Genomic DNA, 27,795 nt, shown 5'->3' on the forward strand with positions numbered 1-27,795 from the left:
TGGGCTGCTATGCCACCCACCCACCCACTTTGGGCTCCCTCCCGGTTGGTGGGATTGTCAGCCGGGGAAATGGTTTATGTAATGGGATTCATAACTTGTTTACCTGCCAGCCAGCTTGGTTATATCTAGTCGGGACTCCTTGCCGGAGCCTTTTAATTTTAATTAAACTCTCGAATCGCCATAAAAGAAGAGTCTTCCTGAAACGGCTGCTGCTGCCCAATGATTTATGGTAGTTTCAAGGTTATTTGCACCATTATAAATTCATGGAAATGGTAATGCATTTCGGGGTCATTATTTAGCTTATTATTATTATTATGTTCAGAAGGCCCAAATTAGGCGAGATCATCGCACAAAACCGAACTTAATTACCTCAAATTATGATGCATGCCCTCTCCCCCCACCCTAAACTAAACATATATCTATGTTGTATTATTTGTCCTGATTTATTTTAATGGCCTCCGGTGCTTTCCAATCTAATCCCAGACTTGTTGTAAATTTCAGAGCTCTCTTCATAGACGCATTAATAATGTAAATGCATTAATTATTGAGGCCTTGTTGATGCACCTGCAAGGCAGCTCTCCTCTTTTTTCAACTTGATTAAGTCTCTGAGTATTAATGAATGATTAATGCTGTATATTTTTTTTATGTATATTTTGCGCTAAACAGAAATTTTATGGTTTATGAACTGGAACATAAAGTGTTTATATCGTTTTACTATTGAGCTTAGAATAATATGATAAAAAAGTTGAAGTTTGCAATTGAATTAAAGGATCGGAATGGTCGAAATATCCATACTCTTTGAATTCCTATCTATGATTTTTTTTATACGACAAATCAAGGTTTAAAAATATCATAACTAAGCCAAAAATGCATTAATTTTAATTCGGAAATTATTCCTATGTTAGTGTTTGCGTCGTTTATAAATCTGCATACTTTATTTAAAATTTAAAAATATTACAAATTTTCGCAATTTTTGACAATTTTAATGATGTAACCCCTTATAAAATTTTCAATTTTTTTAAAAAATTAAATTTTGCTGAAACGTAGCCAGATCGACTCGGCTTTTCGTGCTGATCAAGAATATATATGATTTACAGGGTCGGAAATGACTCCTTCATGTAGTTTTAAGCTTCTGACTAAAATTATAATACCCTACAAGGCTATAATAAATTAGGTAAGTGTCTCTAAATGCTTTCCATTTAGAAAGTTGTTCGACTTCGATTTGTAGTTCATTACTAAAGGTACATATTGCGTTTACAATTTACAAGTTGAATAAAATATTTTTAATATAATTTATTCGCAAATAATATAAGTTACGCCGTTGCTGCGACTGGCATATGTTACTAAAGCAATTTTCCTGTTTAACATAATCCAAACCGGCAAGATGCTGCATTGATAAAATATTTAAACACAAATGCTGTTAATTAATTAATTAATATTTAAAACGCTCATCTGACAGAAGTAGAGAGAGAGAGTGAGAGAGCAACAAGCGGCGGCGGCGAAGTAGTTCCAGAGAGCAGTTAGCGGCCGGGCAAAGAGAGCGCAAAACAAGTGACGGCGAAAAACGCACACACAACGGCGAATTCGGGTTTGGTATTTTCCGCCAGTCGCAGTTGCTATCACACTAGGATGTTTTTTTTTGTTGAGCAGCTGCGCCAATTTTCCGAAAGAATCATCAATTAAACCAGGAGAGCGTCTGCAATCGGGGTTATCATCGTCACCGGAAGCCCCACGATCCGGTGCCCTGCAGGTGGCAACAAACTGCGACGGCTGAAGGCGGAGAATTCTCGAAAAGAAATTGGTAAGCCAAAGAGATTCCGCTGCACTCCCGCTGGCCGCTGCCCCCGCCCGTCCTTTTCGCAGAACAACACACTGAATTTATCTTTTCTTTGGCAGATCTGGATCAATCTCCTGGGAGTAGCGATGGCCAGTTGTTTGTAGAGGTGCCCCTGAAATCGTTACCATTCCCGTTCCGGTTTGCCGCAATGCACGAGCTGCTGCCACAGTGAGGTCTCCCTCGAACGACGCCCGGAGCTAGGTAAGAGAGAGAGAGAGAGAGAGGAATGCCATGCAAACCCATTAAATCCAGAACCAGCGAATGCCACTCGCCGAAGTTGCGTATGTGACGCAAAATAAAAGGGGAAAGAAAAACAAAGCAAAGAGCAAAAGCACTTTGCATTTGCAGAACTGCCATTTGGCGAATTCGTCACATTGCTTGAGAAGACATCCGGTGTTTCACTTTGAATTATTCGCAAATTTATCGGCCAAATCGATCCGGTGATAGTGTAACTTAACTTCGAATATCAGAAAACCTGTTTTCAGCCTTTGAGTGCTCTCTCCTCATAGAAAAGGAAATCAAGTCAAATCCATAGACATTTGTATAATTTTTCGACAACATTGATATTTTATGTGATATTTTTCGATATTTTATTATAATCTAGCACAGAGCATGGAAACGGATAGCAGTGACAGCAGCGGGGACAGCGTTAAATCCATTCCCCGTCCGGACTTTGAAGCCCTATCCGCCATCGATAGCCCCCAGCCGCAGCTGCAGGCCTCTCCTCTGGGTGACAACAACGACATGGAGACGGGAGTCAGCAGCAGCATGCCCAGCAAGCGACAAAAGTATGTGGTCAGTGCACCACCAGGATCCGCCAACGGCAGCAGCAACTCTTCCAACTCAAGTCCCTCGAATGCCAATGTCGGCTCCTCCCTGACCATGAAGCTCACCAAAGTTCAACCTCAGGTGCAGCATGTCCAACGCACCTCAACGCCCAACAACAAGTCGAGCAAGGTTCCCAAGGAGATGATTGCCTTGCAGCGTTCGCATATCGAATCCGAGGTGCTGACCAACTTCGTTTCCGAAGTCTCCAAGTTGAAGCGCCGTAAGTCTCGATATGTTCCCGAACCGCTCGACGCTCCGATAGCGAGGGTGGAGCTCTCCCGCAGCTTGAACTTGGAGGCCAAAAGGGAGAAAAAGTTGCGCAAGTCGGCCCTGAAAAGGAGCAAGAGCATACCCGCTCCTAATTGGGACTCTGATGATGATTGGCAAGATGATGACAAGTCCCGCATGGCACGAGGCCGATCGATGGCCTGCGATGAGCTGCATGTGGAGGATAGCAATAGCAACCCGCCACCGATGAGCAGCGTGTTCGACCGCACCCGATCTCGCAGCAAAACCCTGTCCGTGAGCAACGAGGATCGGTTGCCGAGGAGAAGCAACTTACGCAGCGAAAACGATGACTTTGCCAAGAAGCACAGTGCCTTCCTGGACAGCGTCATGACCGATGACCCGGAAACGGAGCTGACACTAAACACTGCAAACGAAGTGGATGTGGAAGCCGATTGGTCCGCTAGCGATCTAGCAACCCACAACTCGACCTTCTCGGAAAACCGGGCGGACTCTGCTGAAAACCAGGAGGAAGAACAGGTGGCCGATCGACTGCGACTCATTTGGCAGGCGCCGCCCATGGTAAGTCGGTTTTTTACTAATTGCAGTTACCTAATTCCCTGTTCGTTCTCTAGGATGGCTGGGATCCCTTCTGCTGGAAGTGCCGGGAATGCGGCCAGCTTATGCCCTGCTCTAAGTGTCTGCGATCCTTTCACACCTACTGTGTGCGACCAGCCACCACCAAGTTCGACTCATCCTGGAAGTGTCCCGAATGCCAATCAATCGAGGCAGCGCCGAAGAGGTAAATATAGTCCATGGCTTCCTTGATCCCCTAATCTATATGCTTTCTTGGCAGGCTGCGACGCAACGATGTCTCCGTGGATCTGCTAAGCCAGCTGCTCTTCTTTGCCCTGGAGCGCATGAAGCACGTGCGTGGGGTGAGTAGCATGCCGGGAAAATCAGGCCATCGGGGCTTTATATGTAGTGTATCTTGTTTCCCGTTCGAGATTTCATTATCTTCAGCAGCGCATTTTAGCAGAAAACAAGCGAAAATATTTTTCAGGCAGGCAGCTGCGTACTTGCGGTCAAATTAATAGAAGCATATAAATCTGAATTCTCTACGATCCCTACCAGTTTCTGGTGATTTTTCTGCTCTCTAATGTCTGTCTTTTTGATAAAAAAGATATCACTAATTATCTCGTTTAATAGATACTTCGTAAATGATGAAAACAATATGTAGTATAAAATCAATAATCCAAGTAAATCATTTTCTATTTTAAGGGTAACATTTGCATCGTCTTCATGCCATTAATGCGACCGCAGGTGTACCTCGATATGGGTCTGTGTTGTTGCGCTCTCTACGCCTCCACTCGCTCGTCCACGAGGTCTCTTTCCTATAGATAGACACCTGAAAGTCTCGTTGCTTCTACGCCCGGGTATGGGGTTTCGTGTTTCCCTTGACCTTTTACGAGGCTAGACCCACAGCCACAGCTCCATTTTCAGCTTTAGCTTCGGTGCAGTAAGCACAATCTATCTATTGTTGCGACCTGTGTTAAGCGTTAGTTGGAGCTATTATTCCACGGCTCACGTGGTCTGTGCTCTCCATTCACTTATCTGCCCGTTGCCAAAGGCGTGCTCGCGTGGCTAATGGATGGCTGTATGGGTACTCACTCGTACTTGTACTTGTACTCGCGAGGGTCTCATATGTATGTACATACACGATAATGAGGTTTAATGTCTCTGAACCATAAGTAAATACAGTCAGATCGATTCATCCACTGTTCGATCTGCTGAAAGTGAACTATAGGATTAAAAACCTTTACTTTTTCGATGTAAATGAGCCTATGAACAATTATTTCCGCCCCTCTGAAAAGTAATAGTATATTTTACCTAAATATTTTTGTTTTTTTTTTTTTAGTTGTTTTTGCAATTTGCATTATGACATAATATTTATGGCATATATTTTAAGAACTCTCTCTCATGGGTTATAATTTTGCTTTTTTCCTTAAAGAAGCCAAAGGAATGCGGCTTTGAGACATTAACCCATTAAATTTAAGTGAATTACTGTGAAAAAGCTTTCTCTCGTTATATATGCTTAATATGTTAATCTCGGGGAATTATTTAATTAATTAATTTAATGCTATGGCCGCTCGGCCAGCGTAAAGCATTAAAAACAATTACACAAGGCTGGCGAAGCGGAGACTGGATAAAATATGTACAAGTGGAGACCATTGTTTATGCTTACAATCGTCGTTAAAATACTAGTGATCCTACAAAGAAACATTTAATTAGGAAATGTCAGATAAAATATTAGCTTTAACTGGTTTATGTGTTTAGACATTAGATCATTTTTAATAATTTGATTTAAAAATGTACGTAATGTTACGTAATTTGCTGTATAATACTAATGTAATGACCGCTGCTGTCTGTATACATATGCTATAGCTGCGATGGTTTTTGCTAAAAGAGAATCCATATCTATGTATCTGTGGTTTCTCCGTTGGAGACCATGGTTCGAGTACAAGCGAAACAGGAAGAACGCAACAAGAGAAGAAGAGCTTCTAGAAGTAATTTATATTTGCCTTCCCGTCATTCCCTTTCCTTGGCCTTCAGAGTTCCATACATATTCGTATTCCCGTATATGTACACATGTGTGTGTGTGAGGGAAATGGGGGCTCTTGGTCTGCGGCAAACTTGTTTGCAAGCGATAGACGCTTGGCGCTCTCTCCGCCGTGCGGCGAATTTACAACCCTCGCTCACGATTTCGCCTCTCTTTTTGTATCTCCTCTTGCAGGCCCATAAGCTCCGTTCGCCGCAAGAGGTCTTCCCGCTGACGTACAAGAAGTACTTTGTAAATCCCGTTAGCTTCGCCAGCCTGGCGGAGTGCATCCGCCGCGGAGCTTACCAGAGCACCGAGGAGTTCCTCAGCGAGGTCAAATGGATCCAGCACAACGCCCTGATCATGGACACTGGCGGTAAGTGGAGGATGATATAGTATCATTTCGAAATCCTATTCATTCTATAAATCTTTCTACAGATGTGAAGGTGGAACAGGCTTCGAAGGCGGTGGTGAAGGTCTGTCGCCAGGAGGCCAACGAGATCGACACCTGCCCGGAGTGCTATCTGAACGCCAACTCCAGCGACGAGTGGTTCGTGAAGGTCTGCCGGCATCCCCACCTGCTGCTCTGGGCCAAGCTGAAGGGCTTCCCCTACTGGCCGGCCAAGGCGATGGGTGTATCGAACTCTACGCTCGTTAATGTCCGCTTCTTTGGCAAGCACGATCGAGCCTTTGTCCCCGTCAAGGATTGCTTCCTGTACTCCGCCCAGAATCCGAATACCCAAACCAGTCGAAGATCGGCAAGGGATCTGGCAGAATGCGTTCGTGAAGTCGAGGTCCACATTGAGAATATAAAGATGAAGATCGGGGCCTTCTGCTATGCCGAATATCGCACAGCCTACGACCCGCTGGAGGAGCAACAGCAGCTGGAGCAGATGATGCCGGGCGTGTATGAAGCCATTGATCGGGAACTGGAGCCGGCCAATAAAACGCCGTTGCAGTTCCTTATCCGCAAGACAGCCGACGATAAGTTGTCCATAGTGAAGAAGACCAAGACCACAGAGTCTGGCAATGAATCGGATCAGTCATGCAGCCCCGTGAAGAAGCCTCCAGAAGCGCCGGAAGCTGTAGCATCAAGTGACCCACATCCCAAGCTTAATAAGAGCAACAACTATGAGGTCATATCCAGATCCGGTGAGTCCCTAAGCGACTCCCGGTGCAAGGTGCTGCTCAAGCGAAAATCACTGGCTGCGAAAACTACGTCAAGCTCTGTAGAGGCACCATTACAAAGAGCAGAACCATCACCAGTTCCAGCACTGGAAGCAACAGCTCCGGCTGTGCCCGCCAAGCGCAAACATTCCCTAAGCGATGCCAGCTGCACTAGTGAGTCCAGTGACCACAAACGCAAAGTCAAACATGCCAAGAAGCATCAGGAACAGGATCAGGAAGTGGCAGCAGAACAAAGAGAAGTTGTTAAAAAGCCATGCAAGTCTCCAGAACCAAGCAGAGTAGAGAAATCTTCTGAGAAACACACGGCAAAAGCTCCAGAAGGTTCTCCCGCCTCCGTGGTTTCTGTGGTGGAGCTGGTCAGACGTCGCCAAGGGGTGACCATCACCAAGATACCACGCGATCAGCAGCAGGCAGTGGCGGCTGCCCCAGAGGCAGCACCAGTGGCAGCACCACCTCCTCCAGAAGCAGAACCGCCTCCTCCGGCAGCAGCGCCCCTTCCTACTTCTCCACCGGTGGCCAAGCCAAAGGCACCGGAGCGCAATCAAGCCCGGAAACAGTCCGACGTTGAGCGTCAACAACAGCAACTCATTAAGAAAGTGATTCCGTTTGTAGAGATCAAAACGGAGATCATGTCGGATCCAGAGGAGGATGAAGCCACTCTGCAGCTTCCCGTACCAGAGCCAGAGCAGCTGGCACAACCGGAGCCATCACCCGTGCCAACTGCTCCTCAGCCCGAACACATAGAAACTCCCCTTCCCGAGAATATTAAAATCAAAGAAGAGATTCTCAGCGAGGATGAGATGGAGGAAGATCAGCTGCCACAGCAACATCAGGCCAGTGTAAGTCAGAGGCTGGAAGCGCTTCCGCCGATGCCACAACCCATGCCCCCGCCACCGCCTCCTTCCTTGCCCTCGCGACCCTACGTAGAGGCCGGACGTGAGGAGACAACCATTACGGAAGCCCCTGTGCGTCATGTGGGCGATACGACCATCCAAAAATTGAGCCAAAAGCAGGGAGGCAAGTCCATGGACTCCACCGCCAAGCGTCGTGGCGCACAAGCATCATCGCCGGCTCTCTCGCCAGTGCCATCTTTTGTCCCATCCGCACCATCAACGGAGTCGCTTTCGCCCAAGTCAAGTGGCACTTATGGGGTTACCAAGCCAGCCCTGGCGCCGCCACCGCAGGGCCAATCAAAGAGTAAGTCGTCTCCAGCTCCAGGTCAGGCACCGCAGCAGCAGCAGCAATTCCGTGTAAAGACCGACCGGGCTATACCCAATCCTAGCTCATCACCCGGGGCCCCACCGGCCAATACCACCACAACATCGAGTCTTCTCAGATCCAACATGGTGGTAATACCCGTGGAGCAAGCAAACAACTGCAATCCGCACAATCCCATGACCATACCGGTGCCGCCCCTGAGAGCCGTTTCCAAGAGCACCTTGCAGAGCACAGCCGCCTCGCTGCTGCCAGCGCCTTCCTCGGTGTCCATGCCCACGCAACCCGCAAGCGCCATATCTGTGCCACCCTTAGCTGGCCTAAGCTTTTCGGCCATGCCCTCCACGTCCGCAGCAGCCCAAGGAAACGGTGGAGGAGACATGGCGGGTGGACTTTTAGCCAGCGCTTTGAACGGAAGGTCAAGCCATGAACCAAGCCTGGTTAGTGAATCCCATTCGAATGATCCCATAACCCCTGGCATGGCCACGGCCATGAGTGAGATGCTGCTGCGCTCTGGGCCGCCCAAGCTGGTAGCACGTCCTGGCGGGCCGCTTCAGTCGGATGGCTCCCACATTTATCCCTCACAGGCAGGACCCGTCTCGCAGAAGCTAAAGGAAAATGCCCATAAGGTGAGTTGGAAAAATATCAATTACTCCTAACTCATTTGCAAACTCTCTTCCCATAGATCACAGACTACTTCATCTCCGTCATCGAAGACACCCTTAGTGACATGGCCACCGGAGACCAGAGTGTTCTCCAAGCCCGCATCACCGGCTTGTCGCTCGAAAACGAGCGTTTAAAGCAGCACTACGACCGCCAGTTGACGGACTTGCAGCGGACCAGTGAACTGATGCTCTCTGAGATGCGCAAGACGCTGGACCAGGAACACCGGCGCGTGATCAGCGAGCTGCGCCAGCAGGCTAACATCGAGCGGATGCGGGCCGTGGACGAGGCGAAGAAGAAACAGTGGTGCGCCAACTGCATGCGCGAGGCGCAGCTGTACTGTTGCTGGAACACCTCGTATTGCGATTATCCCTGCCAGCAGATGCACTGGCCCAGGCACTCGGCCACCTGTGGGCAGACCGTAAACGTACAGGTGCCGCTCTCGCCTGCAGTTCCAACATCCTCGTCATCAGTTGTAGAGAATGTGCGCTCGCCCAAGTCCAAAGCGGCGACGATGGCAACGCCACCAGCGCCTCCAGGCAATACCCCTCCCACTCCCAGTGTCAGGACAACGACTGCCGTCTGTCCATCCCCGGCGGGACCTGTGGCCACTGGTCCAGTAGGTAAAAAGTGGCCGCCCATGATGAATCCCATGATGAACCAGCAGCCGCCCCCCAATCCGGATACAACTTTGCTGAAGCTGCCCTCCAGCACATATTTACGCCCAGTGGTCAGTACCGTGACAAATACGGTTACGGCCACGCCGACAGTAAATAACAGCATTAATCCCATGCTCCCCTCCTCGTCGGGAAACCACATGGCCCACCTCATGCCCAGCGCCATTCAGCGACAGAATAACACGGCCAACTTCAATCCCAAGCCTGTGGCGCAACCCATGCCCGTGCAGCGCTACAACATACCCGTAAGTGCAAAGTTCACTCTGAAATTAAAAGTTTTCCTAATGGTTTTACTCTTCTGCCAGTTACCCATCACCATAAATCCTAGTGGCGCGCCATACGGCCTCATTGCGGAGCAGCATCAGAAGCAGCAGCCGGCGCCCAAGGCCAAGGCACGCAGACAGAACAACACAACGATTCGGCAGGTAAACAGCACCAATAGCCCGGGCATGAGGCCCAACCATATGAACCAAGTGTTCCACCCATGAATCTTTGACAACGGAAAGCGAAACGAAGGAGGAGGAAGATTTCCCCAAAACGGAAAGACTGCCTGTGATTCAGGATACAACATTTTCAATGATATTCCAGAGAAACTCCTTTAATTCAAGTGTCTGAAATTCGTATCCTTATTTCTCTTATTATATATTTTAATTTCTCGACCCCCCCGACGGCGTGCAGCTAATACGTTAATTTGTACTCTCAGAGTAGCACATACACAGAAAGTTTACGTTTGGTCAGGTTTATATGTATAAAGATAATAATAGGGTTAAGATAACAGTATGTGTAGGTCCTTGGAATGTGTTGATTTAGATTGACGGTCTTACCTATAACCTAGACAGGCCGCCTAGCCAGTAAGAACCCATAAGATGGACTTTTGAAAATCATAGCGATAAGATCATGTCATTCTCAATTTGATGAAGCATTATTGTACATGTCATAGTTTTCACTCACCACATTACATACATTTTATGTATATTTAAAGCCAAGCTAAAAGCGGAAACTGAATAAATGTTTGCGTTTAATTTAAAAAGAAGTAAAATACATTTTATTTATAACCCCAATAACACAAATTTTCCTAGGTACTACAGAAAGCACTACGTATCAATCAATGTCCAGTTTCTTGAAATTTCCCTCAATGCCAAACAGATCGGAGGCATTCTTGGCCTTGCCGGGCCTTAGCTTTTCGTTCACCTGGTGACGCGTCTCGAATTCCAGCATTTCCTTTCGATTATCGAGTAGTTTCTTGTAATAGATCTCTGTGCATGAAACATGTAAACATTAGTCCGAGAAGGTTTCGATGGAGAACCCACCTTTGGCCAAACTGCTTTCCTGTAGTTGTCCTCCATATTCCTTGGGCATCATTTCCTTGGGCACAAACTTGTAGAACTCATTTATGTCGCTGTGCATATGCAGGACGCTCGTTAGTTCCTTCTTCATAAACGGCGTCATCAACGCCAGAATCTTGTCCATGAAGGGAACAATATTGATGAAGTGAAAGCCTATCAATCTGATGGCTGCCGCTTCCTAAAAGAGATTTTTACTTGGGTTTCCTTCTTATCAGCAGTTCACTTTAAAAAATATTAACCTGCAGATAAAAGAGGAACTTCTTCATCTGCAGCAGACCAATGCGAGCCACATGGCCCAGGGAGGTGCCCTTCAGGTCGATCACTATCACGTGGCCCGGTTGTATCCCATCCTCGTACATCCAATAGTCAAATACCATACAGTATCTGTAAGATACAGGGGACAGTAAATGCAATTATGACTCTAAAGTGACGTTTTAATTTAGTCAGAATTTTAATGATTTATTTACTACAGAAGCACTACGAGTTTTGGGAGTTATATTATAGGAATACAATATCATGTCGAGTTAGTGCGCGTCCAGCAGCTAAACATATATACAGACTATGTACTGCTTAATTGTTAACTCTTAATTGACTGCCATTATACAGCAGATTATAATGATCGTCATAAGTGCCACAAGCAGATTAAGGCGCAGTATCTCGAGTGTGTATCTCACTCTGTATTTCCGAAGCTGGAATTGCTAAATCTGAGAGCTGTGCGTGCTTTCGGTTGCATTAAGTTTGAGGTTTTAGTCGGGGATAGCACAGCACATACTGCTACCCAAAATCTCTTCATGCTCCGAATGCCTTGTCATAATCACGCCACAAAAATGACGTGCAAATACTTGGACAATAATTATTAGTCATTAATAAACTACAACTCGAACAAGCGTTTTTAATTATATATAAGTAGCTAACTATGGTAGATAGTTTCAGAAGAGGATTTAAGAGGAGCAAATTAGGATCTACTATCACCATTCTTACCCTTGCAGGGTATTTTAATTTTAATCAGAAGCTTAAAACTATGTGAAGGAGTCATTTCCGACCCTATAAGTCATATATATTCTTGATCAGCATCAAAAACCAAGTCGATCTAGCTAGGTCCGAGCAAATTTTAATTTTTTTGATAAATTTAAAATTTTATAAGGGGTTACATCATTAAAATTGTCAAAAATTGCTCAATTTTGTAAATTTGTAAATGTTAAATTAAGTATGCAGATTTATAAGCCTAACAAAAACTAACATAGGAGTGGTTTTCGAATTAAAATTAATGAATTTTTGGATTAGTTATGGGATTTTTAAACATTGATTTGTAGAACAAATTGCCATATAAAAATATAAATATTATTGACTCAAAAAATGGTATATAGTTTTAGTCAGAAGCTTAAAACAATGTGAAGGGATCATTGCCGACCCTGTAAATCATATATATTCTTGATCAGCACGAACAGCCAAGTCGATCTGGCTAAGTCCGAGCAAAATTTAATTTTTTCAAAAAATTGAAAATTACATATATAAAATTGTCAAAATTCGTAATATTTTTAAATATCAAATGAAGTACGCAGATTAATAAACCAAACCAAAACTAACATAGAATAGCTTTCTGATCAAAAATTATTGCATTTTTGGCTAAGTTATGAGTTTTTTTAACTTTGATTAGTTGACCAAATTGCCATATAAAAATAAAAAATTCTTTTAGTAAAAAGCTTGTAACGCTGTGGAGGAGTCATTTTCGACCTTATAAAACATATATATTCTTGATCAGACTCAAGTTTGGAGTTACGTGAAGTTACAAAATCCTTTTCTGCTCATACTTACAACTTCATAACATCCGCATAGTTATAGTTGGAGGCATTCAAGTCATCTAGTTTTCCGATAATCACACGATATCCCTCAGGAGTGGATCCAGGCAGTGGAACAATAGAACTGTTGATCGAGGAGGGTAAAATATAAACAATAATAATTAAAAAACTAAAGAATCTTCCATCTTCGTAAAGCTTGCAGCCAGGAAGATGCTTCTACCTACACCGTTTTCATGGCGCGCCTAATTTCCGGCCGCTCGCTGTCGAGATTGACGAAGAACTCATCCAGGTGGGTGCGGGCCGTGAGATTGGTGTCCAGCACCTGCTTGGCCACCTCCATGCTGTAGCGGCAGGCGTGGAAGAAGTGCAGCGCCTCGCCCTCGGAGAACCTATCGGAGATGTGCGGCTGGGCATGGATCCATTCCACGAACTTCTGCACCTCCGACCGCTTGATGGCCGGAAACCTCTCGTACTGGTCCTCCAAGTCAGCTTCCCGCATTACTTCGGTTTGGCAGGAACTACTATTAACTTTAATTTATTTATCTTATTTTTGGCCCGGACAGCGGGATTTACTTTTGATTTCTAAGCGCAACTTGGCAACTTGGCGGTCGACTCTCGAATGAAATGGAAATGGAAGCTGGTTGCTTTCGCAAGTGAAACTGGTTGGTTGGCTGACTTGTGAATTCGGCATGCAATTTCAAGTGCTCGATGGGATCGGGTTGGGATCGGGACTGGAGATTTTAGGGGGCTGGGACTGGAACTGGCGTGTGCTGGCTAGCCGAATCGCAGACTAAGTCCCCCTCTTTCCAACATTTCCCCCGTGATTTTTATTAGGAAAAACTCACAACTGGCTTTCGCACACGTGAAAAAAATATATATAGCTATATTAGTATAAAAAACATTAATGTTTTTAATATAGAAATAGAATGTATTCTGTCGGAAATGTTTCCTTGCTGAGTTACTCCCTTTCGAATAAAGTTATAATGTCATTCAAGGCTATAAATGATAGGTAAGATATCGTATTATCATTACGGAGGGGCATTCATTGCAACTGACCTTAAGCACACAATTTGGGATCGTTGTTTTACTCTCCTTAGTTAGATTTGTATGGAATAATTCTTTCCACTATTACTATTAATTTCTTTACTGTGCATCCGTTGGCTCTTTTCACTTCACTTCACCATCAGGCTGCGTGAAAATGCAGTATGTTTTTGTTGTTATTCGCTAGTCGCTGGTGGCTCGCAAATGGTTATTATTATTATTATTTTTCCTTTCTTTGGGATTACATAACATGTGATCAAATGATTGGGCGGCCGATCCATGACGAGAGGCCGGGCCCGAGGCCTGTTATTATTATTGGCGCATGGCGTGTGCTCCAGCGCGGCCTCCGATCGAGAGATTTCAGCTCCTTCATCAAAATCCGAAAATGTGACGCTTGACTGGCGAAAGGAAATTATTTTCTTCAAATAAATACATATACGTATGTGTTTATACATATATGGACATAAACAAGGCTAAGAGATGTGAGAGAGCGGTACACGGGGCGTATACATAATATTAAAGTATACTGTAATATTTAAAATTGTTTGTATACATGTCGGTAGCTTAGATTTTTATACTCTTGCAAAGTATTATAATTTTAGTCAGAAGCTTGAAACTAAGTGAAGAAGTTATTTCCGACCCTGTAAATCATATATTCTTGATCAGCACGAAAAACCGAGTCGATCTAGCTAGATTTGAGCAAAATTTAAATTTTTCAAAATTTTGAAAATTTTATAAGGGGTTACATCATTAAAATTGTCAAAAATTGGAAAATTTTGTAATACCTTTAAATGTTAAATTAAGTATGCAGATTTATAGCCCTAACAAAAACTAACATAGGAATGGTTTCAGAATCAAAATTAACGCAGTTTTGGCTTAGTTATGGTATTTTAAACCTTGATTTGTAGAACAAATTGCCATATAAAAATATAGATATTATTAACTCAAAAAATGGTATTATAGTTTTAGTCAGAAGCTTGAATCTAAGTGAAGAAGTCATTTCCGACCCTGTAAATCATATATATTCTTGATCAGAACGAAAATCCGAGTCGATCTGGCTATTTCCGGGCAAAATTTAATTTTTTAAAAAAATTGAAAATTTTATAAGGGGTTTCATCATTAAAATTGTCAAAAATTGCGAAAATTTGTAATACTTTAAAATTTTAAATTAAGTATGCACATTTATAAACGACGCAAAAACTAACATAGGAATGGTTTCCGAATAAAAATAAATGACTTTTTTGCTTAGTTATTAGTTTTTTTAAACTTTGATTTGGCGAAGAATTTGTCATATAAAAATGCCTATAAATATGTATTAAAAGAATGAATACAGAAAATATAAGCTTATTTATGATCAATTTTTGATTCGATCCCATAATTAGTTTGCAAACTGATAGGGTATATAAACTTGGGCTTACAAAAGTAAGTCTCCTTTCTTGTTGTATTTTATATATTTTGCCATTAATTAATTCCTGATTGATATTAATATATGGAGGTTTTGATAATAAAGCCACTGAACCAGTCCCATAAAACCTTATAAACTTTTAAAACGAAAATATATAATATATGCAGGAGCTCAGCTTTTTGTGCTTCAAGTGAACTTATAAACAAGAGGCTGATATTCAAGTATATATTATAATTTAAAATATTTTTATAAATTGCTCAATGGGCTTATGTATTCATAGCCTGCTTCAAGTAAGTTGCCACAATTCGAGTTCCTCGGTAGCTAATTCCTTGAGCTGCTGCAACTTCTTCGTCTTGGTCTTTATCTGTGAAGTCTAGCTGCCACAACGGCCTCATTTCCGCGGCAGACACTTGACATTTTGCCAACAGCAGACGGAGAGACGCGGAGAGACATGGGGACAGAGCCAACCAGCCAGCCAGAAAACCAAGCCAGGCCAAGTGATCCGGGCCAGCGAGTGGACGACCAACCTGGCTAGGCAGCCTTTGGCTGGGGCTAAGAGCAAGCACAGACAAAAAATCATGGCTTAAGCCAGTCAACTAAAAAATATGGAAATGCTGGGCTGAATACCAGCCCCAAGTGATGTATTTCTCGCAGTGCATCTGTGGCATGCTCCGCTCAGTTAAAACAGCCGGTGCGCCACTTTGGCGTGTCTGAAATTCCAAACGGATTAGAAGCCGCGCTCAAAGAGCAAACGCCAAACGGCAAACAGCAAATGTTTGCTGCTAATATTGGAAACCAGTTTGGTCAGCTCCAGGAGCGGTCTCCGAGCGGACTCCAGGGGCAGCCTGGGCACAGGTGTCACGGTGTCAGCCTCCGAGTAGCCTCCTCCTTCTGATCCGACCAAGTGCCAATCCGAAATTAATTATCCATCCCAAAAAGCGAGACACAATCCAAGTTCGACGGCCACGTGGGGTCAGGTGCATTCGACAAGTGGGTCAGTCTTTAAAATAAAACAAATATATATATGCATTTCTGTGCTGAAGTTATAAGATAATTTTATTTAAAATTATCTCATATTTGTTCTCCATAACACACTTAATATAGATAAGTTTCTGTACTTGTACGTTACAATATAAGTAAATTAAATGGAAATTAATAGTTCAAAGAATCCTTTTATTATTATAAGATTATAAATATATAGTTTTTCTTTATTAATAGTTTATTAATTAATGTTTTAAATTACGAAGTGAGGGGTGAAGATAAATGATCAATATCAATAAGCCTTAGGAATTAGATTGGTAATAATTAGTAATATAGGCTTTTTTATATCTAGACCAATATTGAAATATTTAAAGTTTAGAATATATGTACATATATGTTAATATTTCCGTAGATCTTACTGTTAATCCTAAGTTCTAGTTATAAAATACTAAACAACTAAAAACAAACCCAACTGAAAACTGACTTTTCTATACCTTAAAATCTAGGAAAATCTAAAAGATGAAAATGCACTCTGTCAAATTCCTTGGAAAGGTATAAGATCACAAAACGATAAGGCCACGCACCTCAAATACCATCGATTGACAGGCAATCGTCAGTTTTCGCAAATGGTGACCCAAAAACGCAAAAATCAATCGCAGGAATGCCAACATGCTAATCCGGGGATCAGGTTTTTTGTTGGCCATCATGAAGTTGGCCCCACGAAGGCGATAATGATCGTGGCAATGGTGGTGACAACATCGTTTTTTGGCAACGTGCGTTGCCTTGTTTCATGTTGCCGTCACGCACTGAGAGTCCTACGGGTAAAGTTGCCTCTTTTGGCCACCTCCTCCTCCTCGTGCTCCTTCTCCTCCACCTTGGAGGCCCTGCCCAGTTTCTTTAGCGGGGTTTCTCTTCTCCAACTCCATTTGGCATTTGTTCTCTGGCCATTTTTCACGCATTTGACTGCATTACTTAACCTCAATTTGGCCGGCTACGTGCATCAGCTCGCCTGCCACACTCCCATTCCTCCGTCGACTGTGGCTACAGAAGACCACTCCCCATTCCCAGCCCCAGTCCCGGAGCCGTACCTCCACTCCCCACCAAGCTCCCGCCTTCCTGTCTCGTCCAACGGTCGCGTTTCCGTTGGCCGCCGGTTGCTCCGTTGAACAAATGAAGTTGTCGCGTCGGCTTACAACAATTTGCATATTCCCCCGGGGATCCCCACTCTCCATTGTCCAGTCCCCTCTGGTCGTCACCCGAGATCGGAGAGCGGATCCTGTCCTGGTCGAGGTAAGGTTTTTGTCCGATTCAATTGTCCATCGATCGGTTAGAGAGAGAGATGATTCATTTTTTTGACAGAGCAAAAAATGTGGATTAAATTGTTTATAGAAATAAAATGTATATGATATATGTATAATCATAATTCTGTGAAGAAGATTGTGAAGGAGGGAAGTGAAAGTTCTCAATTTCCGTTTCCGGTGGTACATTTTTACTGATTCTGCGGTTGCAGCCTTTATCATTGCTATCACATTTTTGGAAGAAGATCCTTTTAAAATAAAAGTTAATTTGTTAAATCTATTTGTTTATTTTATAGTTGATTTGCTCTTACCAAAACTCTTCCTCCAGTGTGTTGTCTGTCCTCTTAAATAGCACCTCCTGGTCCCCTCCTAGTTCTCCAACAATTAAAAGGGATATGGAGTGTGGCATAATGGTTTCTGGTAACTGGGATTGAGTTGAGGTGGTCGATGGTCACCACGCGCTCGTCGCTAGCCGGCTCAACAAAAACAATATAAAAACAAAAACGAAAACAAAAAAAACGAATCCGATTGTTCTCTGTGGCTGCGCGGACACCGAAAAAATCTCTGCGAAACTCGTTTTGCGCATGCGCGCCTTTTTTGTGTTACTTCTTTTGTATTTCGTTTTTAATGCGGCTGCTCTTTGGCTCTTTTTGTGTTATTTTAGCGGTTTTTGTTTTGATTTCTGATTGCCGTTCGAATGTCTGTTGGTGTTGCTGCTTGCTGCCGCTTTTTGTGTTGCCAAGTTTTATTTACGGTGGCAAGTGTCGCTTGACAAATTGATTTTGATTTGTTTGCTTTTTTTTCTGTTCGTGTTTTGTGCTTTTTTTTTGTATTTTGTCGGGGCAGCGAGAAGGTAGTTTTTGGTTTTTTTTTCGTTAGGGGCTTGGCAACCTTGAATGCCTCGGGAAATATACTCATTATTAATTTGAAAATGCCATTAAATTGGTTCAGTTCCCAGCCGAAACAGGAAGAGAGGCAATATCCAGCCAATTATCGCTTCCTTCGGTGCATTCGAATTGGAAATGGAAATGGAAATCAAATAGCAACAGTTGAATGCACTTTGCGGGGGTGTGGCCCTAAAAGGATGGAGTGGGTTGGCAGGCAGAGAGATTACTACACGGCGAGAGGGAAAGGGGAAGTAACTATGCATTACACGCTCGTTGGCATCCTGTTTCATGCAACAGCAAGCAACAGGATGCCGCAGCAGTAACACACTCGGAATGGAGAGAGGGTTGCATGGTGCACTCTTAAAAAATTAATAAATAAATATATACATTGTTTAAAATCAACAAACTTAAAGGGAAACCTTAGAAGCCAAACCCTTACCTGCTTCTTAATTAACATCAAATAACATTCTCTATTTAATTGAATAAATTCAAAGGTTTCATTTTCATATCATTTTTTCTCTCTGTGCTCCCAGCCCTGATTGGCCCTCGAAAAGCCAAGCAAAGTCAGTTACAAGTGAGAATGCCAGACAAAGCCCAGCCATCCAACACCAGCGATCCATCCAACCATCCATCCATCCATTCCAACCACTCAACGATCGCACAAAGGAGCAGGGAATACAATGCCTCAAGGAACCCTCCACAAAATAAAAAATAATACTCATCAGGAGCAGGAGCAGGAGCAGTCACAGGGACGAGGGTAAGAAATACCAAACCCCGAACAAAGGAAAAGATCGCTTCGTCTGCGATCAGTCGTGCGTCAAGGAATCCTTAAGGAAGAAAGACTCTTCGTTCACCTGATGAGTTTCACTTTGACTCCGACTCTGACTGACTGCGACACCTGAATGTTGAAAAATGATAATTAGATGGTCTAGCAACCCTCCGCCGGAGACAGGTAAACAAGGTAATGGTGGTGGAATCTCAGTGGTAGCAGGTCCTCTTCCTTTTCATGTTCGCCATAGTGTGAAGTGATCGTTTGACTATCTAAATACTGTCATCCCTGGCTTGGTGGTTGCTTCCTTACTTACTGGGTTTTTCACTACACGGTAGGAAAACTGTATATTACATTACATACAGTAAATAGTAATCATCAGATAATTGTTCTTTAAATAGAATAGAATGTTTTAAACTATGAAAGAAAGGTTATAACTTAATGATTATATATCAATAATATAGTGATCTATGGAATGGCTTCTCTATAAGCTATACATATACATAAATAAGTACCCTCTTTGAACACTTCTCTTTTCTTTTTTCTCTGTGTAGGAAAACCTGTAGAAAAGCCACTGCTAGGATATGGAGTATAGGAAGTCACCCCTCGCTCCCAGCTGGACTCGCTTGAGGAGATCGCAGCCGCTGCAGACGAAGATGTGCCGCGCCCTAATTAGGGGCAGAGAGGGGCAACAGTGCATCGTAAAATATGCGCATATCAAGAACTCCTATCTCCATAATTATTAATTCAATATTTCCTGCCCAGAACAAGACGAGTCCCAAGGCGGGAAAAGGAAGCAAGCACTTGACTTCAAGGACCCAAGCGGCAGATACATTCTATATACGTTATATATTAAGGAAAGAGTGGGAGAAGCGAGGAAAGATACTCAACAGCCGGATGGTGAAATCGAATGAGATCAGAAGAGAAAGCACGAGAAAGGAAGTTCTCGAGGGGACTTGCGCCAGAAGAAAGTCGATGGGAAAGGAATGCTTGGCCAAATGATAAAACAACAAACAGGATTTTCGAGGAGAGAGAAGTTATTAATCAAGGAAATAACATTTCAGGAACAATAAGAAAGTAGAAGAAAACATGAATTAAGTTAAGGAACTTATATGTTTCCAGGACACTCCTACCTATATATAAGGAATTCCATTGGGTCTTTCTTGGGAATGCACTTCTTGTGGACTTTGCTCACCCATCTGGAACTATTTTCTTTTCCATTTGGAGCAGCAGAAGCCTGCCCTGCCATCTCCCTTTTCCAGCTTTTCCGGGAGAGACACGCGTTGCAAGCTCACTTCATTGTGCCATGTATCTATCTCCTCTCTGGCTCTGGGTCTATCTCCTCGGGAGCTCTGCTCCTCCTCCTCCTCCTCCTCCAGCTGGAGCAGGGGGGGCAGCCATCCATTAACAGTGTAGCCTCGTCTGGCTCTGGAGATAGAGGGACACACACAGATAGAGCTGGATGGCATAGCATGGCATGGCATGGAATGGATGATGGAATGGGGATGTGATGGGAAATTGAATCTGTTCTCTGGGGTTCACTGAACCCCTGGCCTGGATCAAGGGGTTAGCATCCAGCGAGGATGATAAATTATGAGCGCTCCCCCCGGATCCAGCTTGGAGTTGGGTCTTAGACTCGTGGAAATCTCTTAATCGGACAGCCGGACTTGGGATTGGGATTGGGAGAGCTTAGAAAGACATGTGCTTGCAATTACGACTCGGCTGACCTACATCTCGCAGTGTATAGTTCCTGATCGGAGATGAACTCTGGATACAGAGTGGAAGTTGTAAATAATTATTCTTAAACCTTTTAGGATATATAACTTTGTTTATGATTGTTTAAAGTGCCTCCCCGAAGGTGAGTTTTTCCCAGGAAAATAAGGAGGCACCTGTGGCCAAGAAAAACGAAATAACTTCTTGAGGAACCCATCCCCGATGCCGTGTCCGATCCCAACTTTGCATAATTTCCACTAAAACGGCACCCCAGATCCTAAGGAAAGATAGGGCATGATCTAGGGTTCCAAATTACGCGCTCTGAGCGCACTCAAGCAATGCAATTTTCATTACTTTTCCTCCTCTGCTTCTCTTCGATGCCGTGGAAAACACACGTGCAGAGGGCCAAGACGATTTTCTTAGACTCTACCCTCCTGCCAAAGGGATCTTTTGCCACATAGAGGCCAGGAGATGAGCTCCTGAACAACCCTCATGCGTCCGGAGCAGCTCCTTGGACATGTCCACTCAACTGTAAGGGAGGGAGGGAGCAGGAGCCCCTGCAGGATCCGTCGATCCGATCCGAGTCCCACATAATATTTGCATCTCATTTCCGGACACTTGGCCGAGCCGAGGGTCAGCCCTCAGGTCCTCGGGGGTGGGAGAGAGCGTTTGAACGGGGACACGGAAGTGGATGTGGAAGCGGGACAAAGGCCAGCGGAAATGCCTTCACATGACTGCCAGGGGTGAATAATTACAATAATGTTTTTGTCCGTTTCGGGGGAGGCTCTCGTCAATCGCCAAGAGATCCCTTATTAAACTTACCAATGAAAAATCTCATAAACAAAGCTTTGAGCAGTCTTTTGTTATAATAGAAATTCAAATGTACATGAGAGAAATAATATAGAAACCTTTCCTTTATTTAATTTTTAAGCATTTAAAGTATTTATTCAAAAGATATAGTAACTTATAACAATATACATGGGATATACAACAAATATGAAATACAAACTATTATTAATTCTCCATGATTATCTATAAATTTTGAAAATGGTTTATAAGATTGTTTAGATATTTTGTATACTTAAAAATAAAGTTATTTATCAGTTTGTTGATAATTTCTATCATTTGGAAAAGTTGTAACATTATTTTTCTATCCCTGTGAAGGCTCTGTACAAAAATCAAAATAGGTTTATGGCAATTTTCACATGGAATTTAAATGAGGTCTCCTAGGCAAGGGCGTTACGGTGACTTATTTACGATCCCCATTCCACCGATTCGACACTGGATTTGTGTGCGGTTCACTGTGCGTGAACCTGTTACAGTGAAACCCACAACTCACAACATCCAGTCAACTCCCACCCTAACCCCAACCCCTTTTGATTTGACATTTTCCCATGATTCGTCACTATGAAAAGGTAGGGCTTTTCGAGCCTGTTGCATAATTTGTCAAGTGACTTTATTGGTTTGGTTCATGATTTTAATGACAGACTGTACAGTATGCATTCGAATGAGACTCAGTGTTTTAAGAGGATTCTTAAGAGTTAAAAAACTATAAAAAGTAGAAAGAATCTTCTGAGAACTAAGCACTCTTAAAGTTAATTTTAATTAAAGTATAAATATAAAATGAGGAATATAAAATATATGTGATATTATGAATTACAGAGAAAAGCTTCAAAAATTACTAGTATGGAAATGAAGGAAAATGTGTACAAAAGTCATTCTTTAAACTGGATACTTTCGCCATTTAAACTTTGCCTTCATTTAGTAATAATAAAAAAATGGTTAATTAATTTTGTAATCTCTTGAGGCTTTCTGGGAACCTGGATTCCTGATCACCTTATAATTGATCTACAGCTCCTCCTCTGAGGACTTTTGATGGGAACTCTTCTACCAAAGTTAGTTACGAATAGAGGCCATTAATCATATTATAGGAATACCGCATAGACGCAATCAATGTCTATCCCTTTTGGCCACAATTTGAAAGTCAATGACCCTCAGAAAAAAAACCCTCGCTGCGAAGAATCAAAGAATCTACAAGAATATCTTCTCTCTGGACATTTTCGGCAAGAGATTGCCTCATTATAAATCCTCATAGATACTAGCCGGTGGAATGCCAGAGAGAGCCAGGTTTGGTTTTTTATTTTGTATTTTTTGGGTTCCCATTCCCATTCCCATTCCCATTTCCAGTCCCAGTCCCAGTCCCAGTCCCAGCATTTTGTAGGGTTAAAACCCACGAGCGTTTCTTGCGTCTCTTCTTTCTTTTTGGGCAATCATCAGACAATAGAAAGCTAGACGAACCACCGGCAGCAGAGTCAGCAGGCGAACCAGAAGAAAAGGCAATTCAGTCAGGAAGAACACCACCGAAGAAGGGGCCCCCAAAGAGAAGAGGGTCTTCCTCAGTCTTCCTCTTCGTCTCCGTCTCCGTCTCAGCCCGTTTTTCGGTCGTTGAACTGGAAGAGCAGAGCGGGCGAAGCGGGGGGCAGCCACTGTCCATCCGTCCATCCGTTCAAATCTTCGCTTTGGAGACCCAAGACTGGAGACTCGACAGTCGTAACAGTAAACAGTAAAAAACGCGTACGACTTTGGAGTCCGAGTTCCGAGCTTGGACTCAGACATGGACGTGGACGATGGGCTTTCTTATGGGGGTGGGGAGCAGTTATTTTTATTATTGTTAAGGCCACAACCGGTGGGAACACTGAAAGAAAAATATGGATACTTCAAATGTAAAAGGAAACACGCAACCAAATTACAGTTCAGACTTAAGCCTTTCCTTAGGAATATTTTATTACAATTTAATTTAAACTAAATTATTAGAAATATTTCATTTCTGTATACTGTAATCCTTAAGATTACATTTATTTCAGTGTAAACCTGTAAATCGCTGGTGCCCTGAAATCTGAGCCGCGTTTAGGACTTTGGCCCAGAGCTACGCCCGCAACTTGATGGTTATTTACGAACCTGTTGCAGTTGCTGCAGGCCATACAATGGGGTTTATGTATATATATATAGATATATATACATGTTATAATGGGGAGGAATTTCGAGGAAAGGAGGCACACGCCCAAAGCCCATAGCCAAAGAGACCTTTGGCAGACGGCGCACCTGACACTCCGTCCAAAAGTGGAAAGTAAACTTTACATGGAAGGCGATTCAAATGCGTTGCCAGGTCCGCTTCAGCCGTCCCTTTCTGCCCTTTTTCCAGGGAAGGAGCCAGGGATAATTATAAATATTAATATTAAATTATGAAAGTATAAACGAAACGAAATAAATTAATAACAATTTATTTAAATATGTATTATGCTTTTTAGTGTTCTAAATAGTTTTCGCAAAGCTTGAAGGTGCAGGAGTCATTTCCGACCCTATAAATCATATATATTCTTGACCAGCATCAAAAACCAAGTCGATCTAGCTATGTCCTAGCTATGTCCGAGCAAAACCGAGCATAAGTGTTATAAAATAGTAAAAAATTTACAATATTTGTGAAATTTGAAAAAAAAGTATGCAGATTTATAAACCTAACAAAGACTAACATAGGAATGGTTTCCGAATCAAAATTAATGCATTTTTGGCTAAGTTATGAATATTTTAAATTCGATTTATTTATAAAATTGTCATATATAAATATCTATAAGTATAGATTCAAAGAATGAAAATATTTCATGCTTAGTTTTGATCCATTTCCGATACGATAGCAAATTTCATTTTCAAACCGCAAGTGTATATAAACTTCGGCTTCCCGAAGTTAATTTCCCTTCCTGTTTTTTATTTATTTTTATGATACCCGGTTGATTTGAAAGAAAACCCTTTCTCTCCCGCTCTTTGGCCATTAAGTTTCGAGTTACAAAAACAAAAATAAACACAAAAGTATCTTTCGGATTTCTCTCCTGCGCGAGCTGCATTCTTCGCTGGGGATTGCGTAAAGGTACCGTTAGCCCCTCGGATCGTTATACCTGTGTAAAGTATGTAAATGGAAGCGTGGGACATGTGGGCCGTCGCCGCCAACCCAGTCGTTGGGTTAACCCATTCATTGTCTTCTCCATTTATGCACAGGGGAAAATTTGGGGGTGAATGAGATGAAGATATTTAATTTGGGGAATATAACTAAAATTAATATAACATATAACTATATTAATATGAGAAGTTTCTTAGGCTTGAAATGTATTTATAGATGTAAAAAAACCATCAAAAGATTTGTATCTTTTACTTTACTAGATATACTCTGATGTATCTACAGCTTGTATCCTAAGTTTATTAACATTAAAATAGTATAATATATTTCTTCAAGTGCTCCTGTTGTTGTTGATCAACCGCCGCCGTTGAAGTGGCTTTGATTTTGGCCCAGTTGAAGAGGCACAGCATCCGCTAGAGTTCCTCATTTGGCTTCTAGGTGCGCATCCGCCTCTGCCGGTGCGCTGCTGCGGCTGCTGCTTGTATCTTGTGGATTCGGATTCGTGTTGGGATTCGGATTCTGACTTGGATTCGGCTTCGGAGCAACCTCGAGCCCCATCAACTAGTTTTCCGAAGCTGGCACAGATGTGGCTGCCAGAGCCGTCTTCTCCTTTGTTGCTTCAGCGTCTGGTTTCCCACTCATTTGCTTAATTTCAATTTCGTTTCGTTTGCCATTTGTGGCACAATGACCATGAACGGCTCTTTTCGACCAACTTGGCCCGCTGCCTCGTCTCTGGCTGCTATTGTGCGGAGGATGTAACTGTTCGTTCGTAATAGATACACCGCCAGATAGCAAAGTTCGGGGATGGGCCTTTGCTATGTACATCCCATATAACATGACATCAGAGGGAGGCAACGCCCTTTGACGATCCCAACGATCGATCGATCGCTTTCCCCGAAAGCACTCGCCCCAACTGAGCTTTTTCTCCTTAGTGACTCACCGAATAACTGCATTTTGTACCTGTAAAGTGGGGGGAAAACAGGGAATACAGGTTGTACTTTTGTAGCTTTGATCTAACCACAAAAATTGAGTAAATTAATGTCACAATCTATACTTAAAATCTCTAAAATTAAACAACTATAATGGTTAAATAGTTAATAGTAAATGTCATCCAATCGTAATGTTAAAATTGAGTTTTGAAATTTGAATTTTTCATAATCCTTAGCTGTTAAATTATCTTTAAATCAGTTCCTTTTAAGGACGTTCCACTGTACTTTAAAGCTTTTTTTCTCTGGAGAGCAGGAAGAACTTGTCGTGGCAATTGGAACCGCTCACGTTGCTCTGCGCTTGACACATCGCATTTCATTAACCAATTAACATAATTAGTGTTCATCAATCAATTAATAATTCCGTTCAGTGCTGCGCTCGATGGGGAGCGGGGACGGTGAGGGGAAGCTTTGCGCTCCGTTTTGAGAGCGGAATCGGAATTGGAATCCGCAGGCATAAATCAAAAGTCGAATAAAATACACTTGTTGCGTCCAGGGGGGCGGCAGCGGCTGCGACGTCGACTGTGACTGCGACTGCGACGTTGGCAACAACAACCCAACCCCATTGGCAACAGAAAAAATAAATCCCACGTCAAAACAATAACAATCCCTGCTCTCCAAGTCTCCAACTCTCCACTGAGCTAAGCTTTCGCTTGCTGTGGAGCCTTCTCTCTTTGGCGCTCGGATTTCCAGCTCTTGGTCTCGCTCTCCTTGGGCAGAAAGAGCGAGAAAGAGAGAGCTGGGGCCGAGCCCCAAATGATCGTGTGTGTGTGTGCGTGTGTGTGCGAGAGAGCAATGTTGTGAGGAAAAGGGTTCTTGAACTTAAAAGGGGTCAAAACATAAAATGAAACTCGAAATGCCTTGGAATAGACAAACCGCGCTCTCCGCTCCGCTGCCCTCGCCATTTCCTCCGTTCGCCTTGTTTGTCTCTTTGTCTATTCCGTTTTCTATTTGATTTCTACCTGTTGTTGTTTTGGCTTTAAGCCTGCTCCCCTTTTACAGCAACAGCGGTCCAACAACAACCCCTCCGTGCCCCTCTGAGCCCCTCTCCACAGCCCACGGCAATTCTGCCCACAGGCGACCTCCCTTGGCGGCACGCACTCGCCGCATGCGCACACTGAGCTAAAATGAATAACTCTTAGTTGGGGATCAGAAAATGAATTAATTAAGGAGTTTACTAGAATTTCGAAGCTTAAATTAGGGAATTAATAGATAAATAGTTAACAGAGAGAGAATATAAGAACTGACTATAAATAAAATACATTTATAAACGAGCCTATTGGGAACTTAACAACTTAACTTTTCATATCAAAATTAAAAAATTAAAGGAACAAGTTAAATAAGGTTACAAAACTTTCTTGTTTGGAAAGTAACTTTAGGAATGCGAAATTCCCATACCCTTACAGTGAAAATCCTTCATAACTCAGTCAAAAATTAATTAATTTTCGATCGGAAAGCTGTTCTATGTTGATTTTTATGAGATTTATAAATTTGCATACGTAATTTAAGACTTCAAAATTTTACAAATTTTCCCAATTTTCGACAATTTTAACCCCTTATAAAATTTTAAAAATTTTGAAAAAATTAAATTTTACTCGGATAAAACTAGATCGACTCGGCTTTTCGTGCTAATCAAGAATATATATGATATATAGGGTCGGAAATGACTCCTTTACTTTATTTTATGTTTCTGACTGAAATTATAATTCTCTGCAAAGGTATAAATCCAATAGTTATATATATTATATTAACAATTTTTTTAATAAATTGCCTTACCTATTTATTTCTCCCTTATAATAGTTTTTAAGATTAATTAGATTCAAAATATATTGGATAAACAAACCTTAATTTCTCACCGTGCAGGTGCGTTAGGCTTAGCTGGAATTTAGGCTCCTCCTGTTTCGGCCTAAAAGCCTGAATCTTTTTCGTGTTTATCACCTTTCCGACGACTTTTGAGCTCAAGTCACGGCTATTTTTAGCTGGGATGCGTAGGATCGGATCGTATTGGATCCGTGATGACCGAAAAAGCGGATCGGGATCGGGATCGGGATTGGGATTGGGAATGGGAACGGGGTCATCGGTTCGGCCATCGAACAGGAGTCGTAGCTGCTCATCGCCGTGAACCATTTGTGTAAACAATATTATTTATGACGCTACCCTCCCTATTCGGATCCCTGGATCCCCGGGAACCCCCAACCCCCCATCTCGATTTTGTATTTATTTTTTATTTTCTTTTTTTTTTTTGTACTTATTGCTATTTACAATACCATTCCCGGGGCTCCTTGGTCGTTCCTCTTTGGAAGCGATTCCTTACCTTACCTTTTCACGCTCGGCTGCTCCGTTCCGTTTCTATCCTCATCGCTGGTATCTCTTCTAGCCAACGTATCTG

The 27,795-nt window shown here is 42.8% G+C and overlaps 2 protein-coding genes and 1 long non-coding RNA gene across 5 annotated transcripts in view; 1 reads left to right on the forward strand and 2 right to left on the reverse strand.

The window, feature by feature from the left end:
• Nucleotides 1-27,795, reverse strand: part of LOC147642537 (uncharacterized) — a 216,145-nt gene that overhangs the window by 109,986 nt on the left and 78,364 nt on the right. The window lies entirely within an intron of this gene.
• Nucleotides 1,581-10,265, forward strand: Zmynd8 (Zinc finger MYND-type containing 8). Of its 2 annotated transcripts, none has more exons than XM_020955549.2 (9): nucleotides 1,581-1,801; nucleotides 1,897-2,038; nucleotides 2,442-3,472; nucleotides 3,526-3,692; nucleotides 3,747-3,828; nucleotides 5,685-5,865; nucleotides 5,928-8,521; nucleotides 8,578-9,477; nucleotides 9,538-10,265. In XM_020955549.2, exons 3-9 carry the CDS (start codon nucleotides 2,450-2,452, stop codon nucleotides 9,718-9,720), a joined length of 5,130 nt encoding a protein of 1,709 aa, XP_020811208.2. In that variant the 5' UTR covers nucleotides 1,581-1,801; nucleotides 1,897-2,038; nucleotides 2,442-2,449; the 3' UTR covers nucleotides 9,721-10,265. The 2 variants fall into 2 exon arrangements, with proteins under 2 accessions (XP_020811208.2, XP_086696172.1); XM_086840046.1 differs by having other exon boundaries at nucleotides 1,582-1,801; nucleotides 2,447-3,472.
• On the reverse strand, nucleotides 10,250-13,036 carry LOC110186390 (alpha-tocopherol transfer protein-like). Of its 2 annotated transcripts, XM_086840067.1 has the most exons (6): nucleotides 12,951-13,036; nucleotides 12,602-12,895; nucleotides 12,394-12,501; nucleotides 10,818-10,962; nucleotides 10,543-10,756; nucleotides 10,250-10,488 (listed from the first exon to the last, which is right to left on the reverse strand). In XM_086840067.1, the coding sequence occupies exons 2-6, from the start codon at nucleotides 12,874-12,876 to the stop codon at nucleotides 10,334-10,336; spliced, it is 897 nt and encodes a 298-aa protein (XP_086696193.1). In that variant the 5' UTR covers nucleotides 12,877-12,895; nucleotides 12,951-13,036; the 3' UTR covers nucleotides 10,250-10,333. The 2 variants fall into 2 exon arrangements, with proteins under 2 accessions (XP_086696193.1, XP_020811209.2); XM_020955550.2 differs by lacking the exon at nucleotides 12,951-13,036 and having other exon boundaries at nucleotides 12,602-12,908.

Source organism: Drosophila serrata, unplaced genomic scaffold, assembly GCF_035046125.1.
Source record: "Drosophila serrata isolate PLE 108 unplaced genomic scaffold, ASM3504612v1 contig_382, whole genome shotgun sequence".
Classification (NCBI taxonomy): domain Eukaryota; kingdom Metazoa; phylum Arthropoda; class Insecta; order Diptera; family Drosophilidae; genus Drosophila; species Drosophila serrata.